The sequence below is a fragment of the Hypomesus nipponensis genome, chromosome 18 (assembly GCF_054491055.1).
Source record: "Hypomesus nipponensis isolate SF chromosome 18, ASM5449105v1, whole genome shotgun sequence".
NCBI lineage: Eukaryota > Metazoa > Chordata > Actinopteri > Osmeriformes > Osmeridae > Hypomesus > Hypomesus nipponensis.
The window spans coordinates 18,725,767-18,745,835 of record NC_140378.1 but is presented as its reverse complement, the minus strand read 5'-3'; the positions used below and the strand labels follow the sequence as shown (position 1 = coordinate 18,745,835).

The following is a 20,069-nucleotide window of genomic DNA, read 5'->3' as shown; positions in this document are numbered from 1 at the left end:
ATAAGGGTGGGTCCTTTTCTTTTGTTTCACTGCTGTGCTCTTTGAATCCTTGTTTTATCTTCCAGATCTTGTCCTATTGCCCCTCAAGTGACTTTTACTACATGCCAGGCTGCCATTTTAATTGAACATTTCTTAAGTTTTGCCTGGTTAAAATAAAGGTTAAACTAAAATCCATAAAGAGTGGTTGCAGTGTTGTCTCTTGCATCACAGCCTCCTCTGATCAGCTGCGCCTCCACGCGTCTCCACCAGGGCGGCGCTGTCCCCGGAGAAGGCTCTGTCTACATCCCCAAACCTCTCTTTCAGAGCGCTCTGCTGCTCCGCTCTACTTTCTCACGCCCTCTGCTCTGGCCCCAGCAGCCCTTTTACACCCACGTATCCCTGCACCCTGGCCAACTAGGTCCCACTGGTTAGTGTGCAGCTTCAGAGACGGACCATCTTTTCACTCTGATTGGTCGATGGATTAAAGAGTTTCCCCGCCTGTCTGAAAGCTCTTGCCAACCATTGGCCCTCCCGGACAACTTGGACCCACATGGAGCCAGCCTGGCTGTTAGACTGTTTACTTGACCCTTTTCATCTTTGCGTTGTTTAACCTTTCCTCAAATCAGATTAGCCTAATCTATCGAATCGTTTTTACACTTAAATCTTTTTTCCACCGCTTTAAAATGCACTGCGTGCTCGGTCGCTTGCACTAACCATTAGCCTTGCGCTATGCTGCTTGACCTGACCCCATATCCAGAGGCTATCTCTCCCAGCCAGCTAATTGCCGATGAATTAGCGGCCTTAATGTGACGGTGGAAAAGGCGCTCAAGCTTAGGTGACCTTTGACCTTTTGACGGCAGCCGAGTGTCACAACAGTGACCTCAAACGAGCAGTGGGGCCTGACATTGCGGTGGCTTCCTCCCATCTTTCTAGCTGTTGGTCTGGCTGGGCCTTCAGCAGACTCCCACTGCAGCGAAGGCCAAGGCTTGTGTGAGGAGGGTGTGGTAACACCGTGTGTCTTCAGGGGAATGTTTTTGTGTGTGTGGGCGTGATTGGTGTGTGCGTGTGTGTGTGTGTGTGTGTTCAAAACAAGTTGAACTGTTGAGTAAAGTGCATCAGTTTGTCGGTGACAAACACCTTTTTTGTTGAGCTGCGCTCACCACTCTGTGTTTACTCTCTGCTGCCTGGCAACCCAGACATTGCTGTTACATGCATCCCAGCATTCCCTGTTAACATGTCACGCCTGTCCTGTCTGCCGGCCAGATGTGTGTGTGTGTGTGTGTGTGTGTGTGTGTGTGTGTGTGTGTCCAGATGCAAACTCCTCAGGCACCTGGGTCAATAATCCTAATACTGCCCTTTCCTTTTTAGCAGATTGAAATGATGACCATGGCTCGCATTTTCATGCAATTATTTTTATGATTCCGGGATTTGTAATCATACTCGAAGCTGTGAGGCTGGTGTTAGTTACAGTAGCACTGCTACCAGTCAGCAAACCGAACAGCTAAGCAGCACTAATGAAAAGAGATTTTCAATATATACGACTAATTAACTACCAGCTTCAGGATTCCATTCTTCATTAACACTAAGGGATTCCCCTTGAGTATACCCCCCCCCCCCCCCCCATCCACTGTGCCAACTGGCCTGGGGAGAGGGTGGGGGGGTGCGGGGGGAGGGGTGGGGTGTCTGGTGGAATATTGTATTATCTTGTCAAATGTCTAATGATGGGTGTGGAGACTGTGTTGGAGAAGACGTCTCTGCAGCAGCAGCAGCATGTCTCTGCAGTATCTGCCTGCAGGCACAGTTGGCACCTTCTCCCACATTCCTCCCGTTCCTACATAAGCATGCTGCCAGGGGCGGGGCCTTCACCCAGGGGCGTGGCCAGCATCGAGGGGCGGGGCCTTCACCCAGGGGCGTGGCCAGCATCAAGGGGCGGGGCCTTCACCCAGGGGCGTGGCCAGCATCAAGGGGCGGGTCCTTCACCCAGGGGCGCGGCCAGGATCGAGGGGCGGGGCCTTCACCCAGGGGCGTGGCCAGGTTCAAGGGGCGGGGCCTTCACCCAGGGGCGTGGCCAGGATCGAGGGGCGGGGCCTTCACCCAGGGGCGTGGCCAGGATCAAGGGGCGGGGCCTTCACCGAGGGGCAGGCCAGGTTCAAGGGGCTGGGAGTTCAAGAATCAGAGGCGTGGCCAGGATCACGGGGGAGTGATCATGGCGTGGCAAGAGGGGCATCCCAAAACCATCCTTCCTTTGAACCCGTTTAAGATTCCCCTGCTTCTTCTCTGCTCAGACAGCATATCACTGATCGAGAGAGCCTCGCTCGGTCCAGACACAGCCCTCTCAGACTTCCACGTGCACTCTCGTTGTGCACACTCCAGAGAGCAGGTTCGGGGAAGTGGGAGGCGGCAAAAGACCCGGGGGAACAGGGAAGGGAGGGGGGGGGCGCAGGAAAGGAAGCTATTTCTCTCTTAACTCTTGGGACGGTGCCCGTGGTGTGTATTTGAAGTCCCTTCCCCTCCCCCGTCTCCTCGGAGACAGCTCTCCCTGACAGGGCTGTCACTTCAGCGCCCAGCTGTGACGCCAGCACTGACCTGGCTTTGCCCCCTGACTCCGCAATGTCCACCATCTTGAAAACGCCACGCTCCAAGCTGGGCGCCAGCCCATCACGGTCGGAAGGCGGGCGATGCAGACAGAAAAAGCAGTTGATTATAGGAACAGGACTTTGTCATAGCTGGGGGGGTAATGTGCGTTGGCACATGCTTAGCTGTGTTAGTGTTAGTGATGTGCAGAGTGCTTAGCTACAGTGGGTCTCTGGAGGGAAGCAGCTCCAGTTTCTATCTTGTCACACACACATACACACACATACCGACACACAAACACACACACAGCTCTCGTGGATGGCATCTATGAAGTGACTGTGCAGTGCAGGGGGATGGGGGCATCAAATGAAATGAATATGTATTTGACTGTGTTGGATGCAGCCAGACACCCTCAACATGCAACGTGTGTGTGTGTGTGTCAAGGCCTGCTACTGGAGGATACCTCTCTTATTATGGGCTGTATGGAGCCCAGACGCCTCTAAACTCTTAACCAAGCCTTCGATCAAACGTCTTCTTTCTCCTGCTCCAACTTTAATCATCCACATACTGCCGCCCCCTCACTCTTGCCCCCCTCTCTCTTTTGCCCCCCCCTCTCTCTCTCTCTCTCTCTCTCTCTTTCTCTCTCTCTCCCCTCCGTCCCCTCTCTGTAACAGTCTGGCAGTGTGCCCTGGTCCTCCAGAACTCTGACACTACTCCAGCAGAAAGGGACCGGAGGAGACACCCACACACAGACACAGACACACACACACACACACACAGACACACACACACACACACACAGACACACACACACACACACACAGACACACACACACCCACACACAGACACCCACAGACACAGACACACACACACAGACACACACAGACACACACAGACACACACACACAGACACACACACACACACACACAGACACACACACACACAGACACACACACACACACAGACACACACACACACACACACAGACACACACACAGACACAGACACACACACACACACACACAGACACACACACACAGACAAGTCCTGAATCCTGCTGACTCGGGCTGACTGCCTGTCTGTGGAAGCCCTGCGCACAGCACACCCCCTCTCCTTCAGTAGTGTTAACCTCACTGCTACCTCCCCGCTCGTCTCGCACTGCCTGGCTTCATCCTCCTCCTCCTCATCTCACTAGGAATGTTCTCTCAAAGTGAGATAACTAGCTGTGGTATTCAAAAAGTATGGAATCTACATGCACTGTTGTCTCTGTCTGTCATAGCCGTTTTTCCCCCATTTTTCCATCCAACACGATTGACACATATTTTGACCTACATCCTGTGATTAGAAAACTATCCATTTGTCCATTCTCCCCCTCCCCCCTCCCCCCTCCCCCCTCCCCCCTCCCCCCTCCCCCCTCCCCCCTCCCCCCACCTGACCCATTTCTGAGTTTGGGAGCGTTTGTGGTCCTCCCAGCCCTCCTCACCTCGGCCTGACCTATATGTGGCCACGCTGAGCTGATGCTGCCCCTGGCCTTGCCCGCCCAGCACCCCCGTTCCATCTGCATATATATATATATATATATATATAGACACACACACACATGTGACCTCTCTCTCTGTTTCACTCCCTCTCTCTTTCACTCTCTCTGTTTCACTCCCTCTCTCTCTCTTGCTCTCCCCACCCCTCCCCTTCATCTCTCTCTGCCAATCTCTCCCTTCCTTTCCCTTCCCATCTCTCCCTCCACATCCACCCCCCCCTCCCTCCATCTCTCCCCTCCGTATCTGCCACTGCTAGTGCAGTCCCAAAAACCTACATTTTAAAAGTCACTCATGCTTATGAAGTGCATCTTATGCAACAGACTGCGTCACATTCCGAATCATCATCATCATCAGAAGGTCTTACCAACGCAGCCTCCACTAATAATTACCACGATGCTATCGAAATACCTTCATCCGTATAGCAAGCTGCTAATCTCCAAATCCATAATCCTCAAATATATCCAGAAAATAGGAAGTAATATGTTTACCCCTCCCTCCCTCACACACACACATTCGCACACACTCTCCTGCCACACACACCACACACACACACCCTCCTGCCACACACACCACACACACACACCCTCCTGCCACACACACCACACACACACACCCTCCTGCCACACACACCACACACACACACCCTCCTGCCACACGCACCACACACACACACCCTCCTGCCACACACACCACACACACACACCCTCCTGCCACACACACTCACATATACACCTCCAGCTCCCCTGCAGGATGCTTTTCTCTGAGATCCATTTAGCGCTGGGCAGCCGAACCCCAGCTGGGCCCAATAAGCTCATTAATCACTGAATGCCATCAAATGAGTGGGCGGACTCGGCTGCGGAGCGACGAATTGCATTATCTCAGTTTGTGTCGCAACCACTCAGTGTATTACTGCCATCTCCTAGCGTCATGACAACATGGGTGCTTTCAGGGAGGGGAAAAGGGGGTCTGGGGAACAGGTCTCCATTGACGGCCGTAAACCCCACAGCTGGGCTTTACTGTACGTGGTGAAGAGGCCTCATTGTGAAGAGATGAGGTCCATCTGCAGACAGACAGCTGTCCTCTGGAGGCCTATGATGTCATCCCCTCTGCAGACAAAGAGGCGTGTGTGTGGTTGAGTAGGAGAGATTGCTGGTGTGTGGCTGTGTGTTTGTGTGGAAGAGGTTGGTGCTGTGGTGATGTGTGTGTGACAGGGTAGGAGAAGGTGTAGGTGTGTTTGTATACATTTTCTCTAGAACTATTCAGGATATACAGCTACACGTGTTTATTGTATTCCTCCTCCCAGGTAATACATTTGCTTCCACTTAATTTTCTGAATTATTGTAGTGGAGTCTGAGGTGACAAGCTAGGTTCTCTCTGCTCTGCACTGTTCCATGCCCCCCCCCCCACCACCACCACCCCCGCTCTCTCAACCTCCTCAGCCCTCTCGTGGAGAAAGGAACAACAGCTACTCAGCGAGGAAAGAAAAACAAGACGAAAGAAGAAGAAAAATTTGGGGGGAAAGAAGAAACTGAGGGAATTGGGGAGAGAGAGGGAGAGAAGGAGGGATAATGAGTGAGGAATGGAGAGGAAAAAAAGAGGAATGGACAGAGGGAGGGATGGACATATGGTAGGGGGAGGAACTGTATGGAAGGGTGATGAAGTAAACATGGAGGAAAGGGTTGTGGAGGGATTGAAAGGTATAGCAGGAGATGAAGAAGCCGTGGAGAATATAGGTTCCCTCCCCTCCCCTGTAGTATTAATTAGCAGCTCCAGATGAGTGCATGGAGCCTGGAGGGGAACAGGTTCATGTCAGGCCAGCCTTCACTGGGCCTCTCTCTCTGTAACACACACACACATACACACACTCATGCACGCGTACACACGCATGTGAATGGACGCACGCTTTCACACACCCATACATGAATGCACACACACACACACACACTTTGACAGAGAACGCATGAACCCTTGGGGTTTCTCACAGTACTGCAGCACAGGCCGAGAGAGCTGACGACTAGATTGAATATTCACATCGGAGAAAGGAGCTATGTGGGACTCTGGTGGCTGAGCGGTTTGGGAATCGGGCTAGTAATCTGAAGGTCGCCAGTTCGATTCCCGGCCGTGCCAAATTACGTTGTGTCCTTGGGCAAGGCACTTCACCCTTCTTACCTCAGGGGAATGTCCCCGTACTTATGCTCGGACGTACGTCCCTGTACTGACGTGACGTAAGTCGCTCTGGATAAGAGCGTCTGCTAAATGTAAATGTATTAGGGTCTGGACTTGGTAGCCACTACAAATCGTATCCATGCTGAGGAGATGCCTAGTTGTCACTTCATCTATTAAAAAAGAAAGTTCTAATTAAACATATCTAAAACTCAAATCCTCATGTTTAACTGCTCTCCAAATAAAGAACTTAAAGAATTGAAATTAAATTGGAAAGCCAAATCAATTCAATATTTAGGCATAAGTATAACCAAAAACTTGTCAAAACTTTTCCGAAACAACTATGATCATATTGATGGCAACATACGGAAAGATATTGAAAGGTGGTCAACTTATCCAATGAGCCTCACTGACAGGATAAATGCAGTGAAAATGAATATTTTGCCACGTTTACTATACTTGTTTCTATCCTTGCCTGTTTGTATACCACAGATCCAGTTTCAGAGTTGGGATAGACTAATATCTAGATTTATCTGGGGGGGAAAGAAACCGAGAATTCGATATACCACTCTCCAGTTGCCAAAAGACAAGGGGGGACTGGCACTTCCTAACTTCAGGGAATACTTTAATGCAGCACAATTGCGTCCACTTATATACTGGTGCAATGTTGATTATATAGCTCGTTGGAAAGACATTGAAATACCTACATCTGGGCCCCTGATACAACCACTCATAGGGCAAAGAGAAATTCCTGCCCATACTAAAGAGGAGGAAGAATTAGACCCAATAACAACTTTTACCTTAAATACATGGTATTCCATTATTAAACAACTAAAAGTGGGAAGGGAACTTGGTCTGTTAAAATGGATAGCCTTTGATAAAGAATTCACACCGGGAATTTCTGATGCCAGATTTAAACAGTGGACCGAGATGGGTATAACAGCGATATGCAAAGTTATACAAAAGGGTGAAATGAGAAACTTTCAAGATTTAAAAAATACATATGGCTTAGAGAACCAGGACTTATTCAGATTCTTACAAATGAGGGATTTCTATATAAAAAGAATTAAGAAAAATACTGATGAGATACATCCTATAGTAAAAATGCTCGTGCAATCTTACAATGATGTCATACCCAAAGCTGTGTCAATTCTGTATTCTTGTTTGATGGAAGCTAAGAATGACTCAACATTATATGTCAAAGCTAAATGGGAAAAAGAACTGAGTGAAGACATCCCGGACGACATGTGGTTTCATATGTGGAAAATACACCAGACAACTACACAGTCTCATGGATGGAGAGAATTCACTTGGAAAAACCAAATCCGATTCTTTATAACGCCCAAGATTTCTAGCAGACAAATGAACACTCAACAACCCTGCTGGAGACTGTGCAACAGTGTGGATCCAAACCATACACATGTGTTTTGGAGCTGCAGTAAAATTCAACCTTACTGGGATCATATCCATGCTGTGCTATGTGAGGTACTGGGATACAAAATCCCCCGAACTTGTCTTGTCCTATACCTTGGACATATAGAAGGATCGGTGCACAAAGGAGACCAATATTTGACTAAGATTCTTCTTGCTGCAGCAAAAAAGGCAATCACAAAGAACTGGCTCCAGCCTGTTGCACCCGTTTACATACAATGGCTCAGCATTATCTGTGATATTCAAACAATGGAGAGACTAACATATAGATTAAAAACTAAGGAAGACTCATTTTCTAAAGGCTGGGATAAATGGTTGCTTTACATATCAAAAAATGAAGAAATGTAAAATATTGTTTGTATGTAATGTGAATTGCCCCCCAACAGGCACTGTTCCTCTTTAATTTCCCCACTTTATATCTTTCTCTCTAACTTTCTCTCTCTTTGACCATACTCTACATAAAACCAATAAAAGAAAGTTAAAAAAAAAAAAAAAAAAAGAAAGTTCTGCTTAAGTTTGCATTGATTCATGGTTTGCTTTCCCCCCCCCCCTCTTTCTCCCCCTCCCCCCCCCCCCCCCCCCCTCCATCTATCTCTCTCCTCTCGTATTTTCTACTCACAGAACTCAATACGGCATAATCTGTCCTTGAACAAGTGTTTCCTTAAAGTGCCTCGCTCTAAAGACGACCCTGGAAAAGTAAGTATTTATTTTACACATTAACGCCCATGACTTTACATCTCACATCAAATTACTGCATATTTTATTCAAAGAAACAAAAACCAAACCAGAATGTTATTTGTAAAATCTTAGTAGTAAGGTTTAACCACACACAGACTCACGGACACACACATGCTGACTCTCGATCTCTCTCACACACACGCAGACACACACACACACACACGCAGACACACACACACGCTGACACACACACACACACACGCTGACACACACACACACACACACGCGCTGACACACACACACACGCAGACACACACACACACACGCAGACACACACACATGCTGACACACACACACACACGCTGACACACACACACACGCTGACACACACACACGCTGACACACACACACACACGCAGACACACACACACGCTGACACACACATGCACTTAAAAGCAATTTCTAGATACAGAGACTGCTGTGCTGAATACCAAATGCTGGTTTCACTGCTGTTTGATGCTCCCCAGATATTGACTGTGCACAGTAATAATGTGATACTGGAGTAATGAATAATATGGAGGAACATGTCTATAGACGCCAGGCTCATTCAACCATCGCTTTTGCACTTCTGCACCACTCCCCCCATCCCCCTCCCCCCCCTATCACCCCCGGTCCCCCACGTCCTCCTGACCTTTGAACCCCAAGGAAGCATTCTGAAAAGCCAGAGGAAGCAGGGGGCACTAGGATGAGTTGCATCAGTTCTAGCTTCCAGAGATTCGCTGCGATATGAAATATTAAACCCGACGATGTAAATGGGAGAGCGTGGTGCTTGCCAGGTCAGGTTGGAGTGGCACACTCTGGTCCTCACTGGCACTGCACAAGCCAGACTACGTCGCATAACGTCTTGAGTAAAGCCCCCATTTCCAAAGTTACAAACTAATCTTACGCATTTACAAGTTAACTAAACTCACAGTTACTAAACGAAGTATAGCTGTTGAGTGTTTGGTCCGGTTATAAAGGTTCCCGTATTGAGTTTATGTAAAAGTGATGTCGTTTGCTCTTTAGGCTGAACGTCAGTCTCTCTAAGTTTCCAACAAGAGCCAAGTTCTGCTCACCAATTTGGGGGGAAAGTTTCTGCAGGCTGTAGGGATCCGGGGAACCATTGCAAAATGAATTAAGAGGAAAGAAAGACTAAATAATTCAGGCGGAGTCCTCGGCTGAGGCCTGTAGTTGAACAAAAAAGAGGGAGAGATGCTATCCTGATTAGCCTTTCTTGAACCAGGCCAGAACCTTACCCAACATCAATGTTCGTACCAATCAATAGGATCGGGAGGGGGGGGTCTGGGAGGGTCGGGTTTGGGGTTGTGGGGAGCAGCCACAGTGCAGGAGGAGGGTAGACTTCTTCTGTGTTGTGGGTTGAGAGGGGTACCGTAGGGATGAACGCAGATAAATCATGTATGTACTCGTATTACGAGCTTGCTGTGTGTGCCAAGTGTTGTTGGGTCTGAGAAAGAGAGAGGGGAAGAGTACAGGAGCCAGTGAGAGAGAGAACAGAAAGAGAGAGAGGTGGTATATGGGTTTCTATCAGAGATTGATTTACTGGATGGCTTGTAGAACCCTGTTTCTGTTGGAAGATTCTATGTTGTTTCAGCCTTGTCAAGTAGCTGCAGCTCAGCAGAGGATTCTATGCAACGGGAGACAAAGTAAAAATAAAAGTTGTGAATACCTTGGAAATAACTCTAAATTATAAACAAAAATACTTCTGTGTTTTGTCTGTTTAAAAAAATCACCTATTTCTGTGAACAGCGGGGGTGGTCAGGTTTAATTGGAGGAACCTTGGGGATGGCAATTTCTTCCACAACATTTACATTATCGTTAGATACAAACGGTCTAGGAATTAATTCAGTATAAACACCAAGACTTCTACATCAACCATACCGTACGGTATGGCCTGGGTTTAGTGTTATGTCATGAGGTGTCTAATGTTGTCGTGTTCTGCTGTGATGTTGATGAAGCCCAACCATGGGCGATCTCAAAATATGTCTGGAAAAAAATCTGCCACGATAATGAAATTTTGAAACTGTATTGTTATTTTCAAATCCGCTTCTCTTTACCTACCAAAATAAAAAAAACAGCTAATTTCTCATGTGGTTGACGCATGTTTCCGGTGTTGTACCGAAATCAGTAACCTATTAAAAACTGGGGCCAGGGGTCGCTGTTCAGCCAACGTTAGGGTTAAGGTTGAAATTGTCAGGCTTGTTGTATTAGATAGGCCGTCTACGTTACTTATCAAATGCTACTTTTGTTTTACACAAATGTGCTACTGCTCTTTGTAACCGCCATCCACACTTAATGTTACAGTAATTCATCCACTGCCAATTCTGCCTATACACTTGCAAGGCAATTTCATTTTCTGACCTTGCCATTTCTCTATGGAAGCGCCATCTCGCGATCATTACGTAACAACGTCCTTGTCTGAAGACTCGTCATCGAGGACGTGTGACCGTCTATTCGCGCTATAAGTAGCCTAGGTAAAACCGCCTCGTGCTTCTAGTGTCATCCACTCCAATCGTTCGGATTTTGAATGGCATCGATTGTTCTACTACAGGACTTGCGATAATCATTTGATACCCCTCTCGTGGTTTCTTGCTTTAATAATCTATCAGTCCCACCTCAATATTAGCTCAACAGCGCAAATACAGGAGAAAAAAAAGCTAACGAAGTATTGGCTAACTGGTTGGTAGCTAGCTAGCTGGCTACCAGTACATCCAGTGCTTTGAAAAACTGGAGCTTACATTACATTATTATCCTGGCCTGTCCCTGTGACGTTTCTGCAGCGGTCTTCGAGCCGTTTTAGCTAGCTAGCTATCTTCCTAAAGCTAACAAGATACTGAACTGATGTTTTACTGTAGGTAGATAATCGCACGTAGGTTTGTGAAGATGTGACACTAGTGCCATTAATAGTGGCGTTGTCTGTGGCTAGCTAGTTAGCTACTGTTAGCTGTCAAAGCTGGAGATGAAATAATTATAGACATGCAGCCCATTCACCAGGAATCCATTTTTGACAACGACAATTTCGAACATCTCCCTTCGAATCATCCAAAAGTTTTCGAAAGGTTAAAAAAATAATTTCGATTAGATACATAAAATAAAAAATAAGAGGGAATATGACCGGTCCGGGTGATATGGCCCCAAAGTCAATGCTGTCGTGTTTGTTTTGTTGTGGTGTTGATGTGTGTTCTGCTGTGTTATCCAGGGCTCCTACTGGGCCATAGACACCAACCCTAAAGAGGACACACTACCCACCAGGCCAAAGAAAAGGCCTCGCTCTGGAGAGAGGGTGAGTGCCCCACACACACACACACAAACCCCCCACACATTAGTGCCCCCACACACACACATACATACACCCTCACGCACAAGCAAACTGACGTTGAGCAGATGAGCGCGGTAAGAACATAAAGTACTAGCTGGTAGATCGCTACACTAGACTCTGCTTGCTCCTAGCCTGTTGAGTCGGTGCCGTGCGCTGCAGCAACATCGACGGTGATGTTGTGAGATAAACTGCTCGGCGCTGACCCCTGAAGAACGAGCTCCGTACTGCCTCTGTTCACTGACCTGACCACCTGACTGAACACTGATGCAGCTGGATGAACACTGTACAGTACGCCCCCTATTCACCCATCCTTCCTCTGCATTTACTTCTTCTTCTTTCTCTCTCTCACTTTTTCCCTCTCTCTTACCCCCTCTTTCAGTCCACCCCCTCTGACTCCACCCCCCCCCCCTCTCTCTTTCTCTCTCTGTGTCTGCCATAGCCATCACCAGGGAAACCAACCAGAGCGGCAAAGTGCACAATCACTGCTGTTCAATGGGGAGAGGGGGAATTAAGAGAGGTAGAGGCAGGGAGGCAGGGAGGGAGGAAGAAACAGGAAGAGAGGTTGGATGAGAGGGAGGGGAGAGAAGGAGGGCTGAGATTGGAGGGTAAGAATAAGACAAACAGGGAAGTAGAGGATAAAAAGCGGACGGAGATTCAGTGAGTAGAAAAGGAAGGAATGAGGGATAAAGGAAACAGCCATGAGAGAGTGGGAGGAAAGGAGGGAGGGAAGAGAAAGGGAAAAAAGGAGGGAGGGAGAGAGTATTCTAGGCTTCTGTTCCAGTTAATTACCACTCAAGGCCCCAGGCTGCCATTAGACATATTTTCTTCTGCAATGATTTTTTATTACAAACATTAATTAATTCAGAGCCTTGTCATTTCTTCTTACATGGAAGCCCTTCGACCCGCTTATTACGCTTCGCTTACATAGCTGGCAGTCTTGCCAGAGTTGTCATATTCACTCACCGACCAAACTGTGTTTAAAGCGCATCTAAAACACAACAGTCTGTCTCACAAGAGGTAGTCCATTCTGTATTAGTGGTAAGAAGCCTTTTTCCATTCAAGCCTGCATTCCATGTCCGTAGGTATGTACCTAGGTACTTTATGCTTAGTGTCGAGGTGTAGGTGTTTAGTTAGGTGCTATATGTTTGCATGGTGTAGACCAGGGGTGTCAAACTCCGGTCCTCGAGGGCCACTGTCCTGCATGTTTTAGATGTTTCCCTTATCCAGCTCACCTGATTCTAATGAATGGTCGTTATAACAACCCATTTAATTGAATCAGGTGTGTTCGAGCAGGGAAACATCTAAAACATGCAGGACAGTGGCCCTCGAGGACCGGAGTTTGACACATGTGGTGTAGACGGTACTGCTAACGACACAATGTGCATGACGCTCTACAGTCATTCTTATTACCTCCTCGGGTATGAATCACATAAAGAAAGTTGCTGTGTCACCATCTATTTTCAGTGTGTAGTAGCTAAGAGACTCATTCTGCCTGTCTGTTTCTTTCTTCTCCTTTCTTTCTTTTTTCATCCTCCTTCCTTTTTGCTCTCGCTCTCTCTGCCCTCCCTCTGTTCCTCTCTCTCTTGCTCTCCCTGTCTCTCTCTCTCTGCCCTCCCTATGTTCCTCTCTCTCTTGCTCTCCCCGTCTCTCTCTCTCTGCCCTCCCTATGTTCCTCTCCCTCTTGCTCTCCCCGTCTCTCTCTCTCTGCCCTCCCTATGTTCCTCTCCCTCTCTCTCTGCATTCCCTCTGTTCCTCTCTTTCCCTCTCTCTCTGCCCTCTCTCTCCCTGCCCTCTCTCTCTTTCTGCCCTCTCTCTCCCCGCCCTCTCTCTCTCTCTGCCCTCTTTCTCTCTCTGCCCTCTCTCTCCCTCTCTGTCCTCTCTCTCTGCCCTCCCTCTGTTCCTCTCCCTCTCTCTGCCCTCCCTCTCTGCCCTCTCTCTCCCTCTCTCTCTGCCCTCCCTCTGTTCCTCTCTCTCCCTCTCTACCCCCCTCTCTCCCCCCCTCTCTCTCTCCCTCCCTCTTCCTCTCTGCCCTCCCTCTCTCTCTGCCCCCTCTCTCTCTCCCCATCTCTCTCTCTCCCTCTCTACCCCCCTCTCTTCCTCTCTGCCCTCCCTCTCTCTCTGCCCCCTCTCTCTCTCCCCCTCTCTCTCTTTCCCTCTCTACCCCCCCCCCTCTCTCTCTCTCCCCTCTCTCTCCCCCTCTCTCTCTCTCTCCCTCTCTACACCCCCTCTCTCTCTCTCTCCCCTCTCTCCCCCTCTCTCTCTCTCTCCCTCTCTACCCCCCCCCTCTCTCTCTCTCTCCCCTCTCTCTCTCTCTCTCTCTCTGCCCTCCCTCTGTTCCTCTCTCTCCATTTCCTGCCCTACACTCACGCAGCTCTCTTCAATCAAGCCGTTCCTCCTTCTTCCTATAAGTGCCACAGTCGTGAAACCTGCAATTCTCCTTCCTTCCCTGGAGTTTATCATAAATTAAATATTGCATTGCATTGTTGTCAACCAATCCTCTTACAGTAAGCAGTTTGAGAAAGCAGGGTAGCCATAAACACTGAAAGCCAGGAAAGAAAGTCTGTGTCTTATTCTCTGTGTGTCACACAGCCTCAACCTTCGAATCATTTTGCACAGACCCCCCTCTGAAAAATACATTTGCCTCTGTGAACACAGGAAAAAATGTTGTGCGTTAGAAACGTCTGGCTCAGGTTTCCTGAGGTTGTACTTGCTGTAGATGGGATGCCATCCTGTGTGTCCATGTGTATTTGACAACGGGTAAACTTCAGTGGTTACGGCAATTGCCTACAGCTCGAGAGGTCACAGGTTCAAATCCCCCCTGTGAGTCGCTTTGAAATAAAAGTATCTACTGAATAAATACATTCTTCTTAATAATAATTTATATGATTATCGCTCTCGCATTCATATAATAATGTGTGAAAGGGGATTCTCCAGTGTATATGACTGTGTCTGACCACTTTCTGCCTCACTCTGACTCCTCTGTGACTCCTTTCCGACTCCTCTCTGACTCCTTTCTGACTCCTCTGTGACTCGTCTCTGACTCCTCTCTGACTCCTTTCTGACTCCTCTGTGACTCGTCTCTGACTTCTCTCTGACTCCTCTGTGTGACTCCTCAGGCATCCACACCCTACAGTCTGGAGTCTGAGTCTTTGAGGATGGACTGCATCATGTCAGGGGGGGCGTCGCCCACCCTGGCCATCAACACTGTGACCAACAAGGTAGGACTCCCTACGGGCATGGGTAGGGTTAGTTTAACTGCACTACAGACCAGGTTTAGGGTTGGTTAACAACACTACAGACAGGGTTCAGAGGATTTATAGGGTGTGGCTTGGGATTACAATGGGATTACAAAGAATTTGTCCAAAGAATTTGCTAGTCCAGGTGATCTGAAAACGCCCTTGATCTGAAAATCAAGCTCTAGAAAATCCAGTCTGACGTAGCGATGTAGACCCCAGGATTCAACTCTCCTCTCCTTCATATTGATTTGCACTTTTACAACAGATGTACTTCTGTTCCCTTAACAACCAGAAGTAGCAGACTGCTCCACTTAAGGTTTAGTTTGTGAGTGAGTACTTGTATGTGTGTGTGTTTGTGAATGAGAGTTGGTGAATGAGTGTATGTGAATGAGGGAGTAAATGCCTGTGTTATGGAACAACTGTGAATGAATGTGTGAGTGAGCGTGTGTATGTGTGTGGCACTGCACTGTCCAACAGCAGCAGCCCTGATAGTTTGGACAGCAGCCACCCGGGCCGGGCCTTGTCTGTTTGTGTGAGGGTCAGGGATCAAGTAGCCTTAAGGACCTGGGCTGTCTGTCTGATCCCTCTCCGCCTCGCCCCGCCCGTGACCCCGCACGCTGACGGTCACCATGGAGACCGCTTGTCTCCGACCGTCTCCGTTTAGACGTCACCTAGGTGACGGCTACCAGACCTAATTCACGGCCATGGAATCGCTATAGGAAGAAGATTGTTTTTGTTTTGACTAGGCAGGGATCGTTCTGCTCCCAGCTTTGCAGGCATGCTAGACCAGGGATGCCAAACTCACTGTTAGGATGTTGACTCTATTCAAGTTCCAGAGCTCTTTCAGTCTGTATCAGAGACTGGAGTTGTGTAAACTGGTTGGACCAGGGGGCGCCCTGGTAGCTCACAGGATAAGTGCGCTTACCGTTTAAGCTAAGGCCATACTGCAGTGGCATTGTTTTTGTTTTCTGCATGTCTACACCTATATCTCTCTCTCTCTCTCTCTCTCTCTCTCTCTCTCTCCCCCTGTCTTTCCTGTCACACTTTGTCTAAAAACTGTCCAATAAAGCAACGAAAATGCCCCCAACCCCAAAAAAAAAAAAATGTTGGACTTTCACTTTGCGATTCCACTGTTTGTTCACGGCCGCGGTCGGCCATCTTTGTTTCAGGTGGCGTTGTACAACACGGAACAGGAGGGCAGCGACAGCCCCCGGAGCAGCCTGAACAACAGCCTGTCAGACCAGAGTCTGGCCTCTGTCAACCTCAACAGCGTGGGCAGCAGCAGCGTGCACAGCTACGCACCGGTGAGACGTCACCACAAACACACACACACACACTCCTTCACTCTCTCTCCTCTCTTAGAGCCCTGCTTCACCACAGCCTCAGAGTTCATGTGTCCCAGTGGCTGTTGGGTTGGTACAGCATCTCGGGGTGCTGTATGAACAGACCTTGTGTCCTCTGAGCTTGATGAGGACAGGTTTGGTTCTCTCCAGTGACTGGTGGAGAGGGTGCAGGGTTGGGTACAACACTCTGGTCTGACTCAGTGACAGTGGAGAGGGTGCAGGGTTGGGTACAACACTCTGGTCTGACTCAGTGACAGTGGAGAGGGTGCAGGGTTGGGTACAACACTCTGGTCTGACTCAGTGACAGTGGAGAGGGTGCAGGGTTGGGTACAACACTCTGGTCTGACTCAGTGACAGTGGAGAGGGTGCAGGGTTGGGTACAACACTCTGGTCTGACTCAGTGACAGTGGAGAGGGTGCAGGGTTGGGTACAACACTCTGGTCTGACTCAGTGACAGTGGAGAGGGTGCAGGGTTGGGTACAACACTCTGGTCTGACTCAGTGACAGTGGAGAGGGTGCAGGGTTGGGTACAACACTCTGGTCTGACTCAGTGACAGTGGAGAGGGTGCAGGGTTGGGTACAACACTCTGGTCTGACTCAGTGACAGTGGAGAGGGTGCAGGGTTGGGTACAACACTCTGGTCTGACTCAGTGACAGTGGAGAGGGTGCAGGGTTGGGTACAACACTCTGGTCTGACTCAGTGACAGTGGAGAGGGTGCAGGGTTGGGTACAACACTCTGGTCTGACTCAGTGACAGTGGAGAGGGTGCAGGGTTGGGTACAACACTCTGGTCTGACTCAGTGACAGTGGAGAGGGTGCAGGGTTGGGTACAACACTCTGGTCTGACTCAGTGACAGTGGAGAGGGTGCAGGGTTGGGTACAACACTCTGGTCTGACTCAGTGACAGTGGAGAGGGTGCAGGGTTGGGTACAACACTCTGGTCTGACTCAGTGACAGTGGAGAGGGTGCAGGGTTGGGTACAACACTCTGGTCTGACTCAGTGACAGTGGAGAGGGTGCAGGGTTGGGTACAACACTCTGGTCTGACTCAGTGACAGTGGAGAGGGTGCAGGGTTGGGTACAACACTCTGGTCTGACTCAGTGACAGTGGAGAGGGTGCAGGGTTGGGTACAACACTCTGGTCTGACTCAGTGACAGTGGAGAGGGTGCAGGGTTGGGTACAACACTCTGGTCTGACTCAGTGACAGTGGAGAGGGTGCAGGGTTGGGTACAACACTCTGGTCTGACTCAGTGACAGTGGAGAGGGTGCAGGGTTGGGTACAACACTCTGGTCTGACTCAGTGACAGTGGAGAGGGTGCAGGGTTGGGTACAACACTCTGGTCTGACTCAGTGACAGTGGAGAGGGTGCAGGGTTGGGTACAACACTCTGGTCTGACTCAGTGACAGTGGAGAGGGTGCAGGGTTGGGTACAACACTCTGGTCTGACTCAGTGACAGTGGAGAGGGTGCAGGGTTGGGTACAACACTCTGGTCTGACTCAGTGACAGTGGAGAGGGTGCAGGGTTGGGTACAACACTCTGGTCTGTCGTGGGTAGTGCCCCTCGCTGAAGTGTCTTTCTCCAGGGGGCTCAGGATTACATCAAACTATTTGAATAATCTTATCTCTTGAGTACAAAATAAAATACAAATTATAGTTTACTTTATTTACTTCATGAAATCTGCTTGGAGTACTTGAATAGTTTGATGCAATCAGATTCCACAAAACGGTAGGTTATTTTCTGAGCTTCGGGGTTTTGCAGTGTGTGAGAGTGGCCATCTCAGCCAGCATCCAGACCAGAGTCCTAGCTGGATGTGGTCCTTGCTGGATGTGGTCCTAGCTGGATGTGGTCCTTGCTGGATGTGGTCCTAGCTGGATGTGGTCCTAGCTGGATGTGGTCCTAGCTGGATGTGGTCCTAGCTGGATGTGGTCCTAGCTGGATGTGGTCCTTGCTGGATGTGGTCCTTGCTGGATGTGGTCCTGCTGGGTGTGGTCCTTGCTGGATGTGGTCCTTGCTGGATGTGGTCCTGCTGGGTGTGGTCCTAGCTGGATGTGGTCCTTGCTGGATGTGGTCCTTGCTGGATGTGGTCCTAGCTGGATGTGGTCCTAGCTGGATGTGGTCCTAGCTGGGTGTGGTCCTTGTGGGGATGCTGTTTGTGTGAGCTGCTGTTATTGTTTGTGTCTGAAGCCTGGGTAGTCGACATGACCCTGACACACACACACAGCAGACACACACACGCTGACGTCAGATACACACACGCTGATGTCAGATACACACATGTTGACGTCAGATACACACATGCACGCAACCACACTTATATAAGACACACATCAGGCACACTCACTCAGGCACACACACACATCCACATAATACACACACACATCCACGCCACAGTTTATTCAAGCCAAGGCCCACCTGTGGTGTTTTTGTGTCTACTGTCTGAAGCACAGACCACCTCAGTTTCAGTGTACACCAAGGTTCGGTTTTGGCTTGATGACATTAGCTGTTGAAAGGATCTGTTATTCTTAAAAGTCCTTGGCCCATTTGAATCAATTTGCTTTTAAAGCAGCGAGTAGCTTTTAAAAATATCTCTCCGTGGATTGAGCCAGTTTAAAATTCATTCCTTTATATTATAAGACAGAAAATCCCAGAGTCTACTTTGACAGGGGTTGATCCATGGTTATCAATCATTTCTACCCTGCTCCCCCCACCCACATTAACCGAGGTCAACCCAATTTCATCAACATTAACCACTGGTTTCTAGAAGCCACCTTTTGTGTTTTCCTTTCTCCATCTCTCCCTTCCCTCCCTCCCTCCTCCCTGCCTCCTGTTTCCCAGACCTCATTTGCTGAGCAGTCATGTGGGATCAGGGTCAGTTCCGCTTTGTTAGCAAACGCAGGTGACACTCTCCTGTTTGAGGGAGATTACTGATGGCGTCCTGTCTCTCCCCCCCTCCCCCCCCCCCCCCTTGACATGGGAGAGGGTCCACTCTGACCCAGCCTCACTGAGGGGCCATGGGGAGGGGGGTGGTGGGGGAGGGGGTCATCTTGAAAGATGGATGGATCATGGCACAGTGGCCATCGTTGCGTTTCCCTTGTAGTTTGGTCCAGGTGTATTCAGGCCTACAGTGAGTACTAAGAGAGACGTTGTGAATGTCGTTTGAAGACGTTTGACACCCCAGGGCCCTCCATGGTTTGGTCTTTGGCTTACCGTTTGTCGTATTTAATATGATCTGTCTCTTTTTCTGTATCTCTCATTCTCTCTCGACCTGCCTCTCTCCTGATGTCTCTCTCTCCCTGTCTCTTTGTGGCTGTAGGTCAGCAGTCACTCTGAGCCCTCGTCCCAGCCCCTGGTCCTCCAGGCTCCTCCCCCTCCTCCTCCCTCCCAGTACGCGCTCCCCGACAGGGACAAGCAGCTCTGCTTCTCAGACTTCGAAGACCTCAGCGCCTCCTTTCGCAGTCTCTACAAATCCGTCTTCGAGCAGGCCTTCAGTCAGACAGGTGAGCAGTGAGCCAAGTGAGCAGTGAGACAGGTGAGCAGTGAGACTGGTGAGCAGTGAGACTGGTGAGCAGTGAGACTGGTAAGCAGTGAGACTGGTGAGCAGTGAGACAGGTGAGCAGTGAGACAGGTGAGCAGTGAGCCTGGTGAGCAGTGAGCCTGGTGAGCAGTGAGACAGGTGAGCAGTGAGACAGGTGAGCAGTGAGACAGGTGAGCAGTGAGACTGGTGAGCAGTGAGACAGGTGAGCAGTGA

General features: G+C 49.3%; 1 protein-coding gene across 3 annotated transcripts in view; it reads left to right on the top strand.

Moving 5' to 3' along the window:
* LOC146252574 (forkhead box protein J3-like) overlaps nucleotides 1-20,069 on the top strand; it is a 34,336-nt gene that overhangs the window by 2,495 nt on the left and 11,772 nt on the right. For all 3 annotated transcript variants that reach the window (XR_014732083.1, XM_084680443.1, XM_084680444.1), the window contains exons 2-6: nucleotides 8,309-8,383; nucleotides 11,622-11,705; nucleotides 14,858-14,959; nucleotides 16,147-16,281; nucleotides 19,635-19,818. Coding sequence is in view for 2 of the 3 variants with exons in the window: in XM_084680443.1 (XP_084536569.1) it covers nucleotides 8,309-8,383; nucleotides 11,622-11,705; nucleotides 14,858-14,959; nucleotides 16,147-16,281; nucleotides 19,635-19,818 (580 nt within the window). In the remaining variant the exon portion in view is untranslated. The remainder of the gene's footprint in view (nucleotides 1-8,308; nucleotides 8,384-11,621; nucleotides 11,706-14,857; nucleotides 14,960-16,146; nucleotides 16,282-19,634; nucleotides 19,819-20,069) is intronic.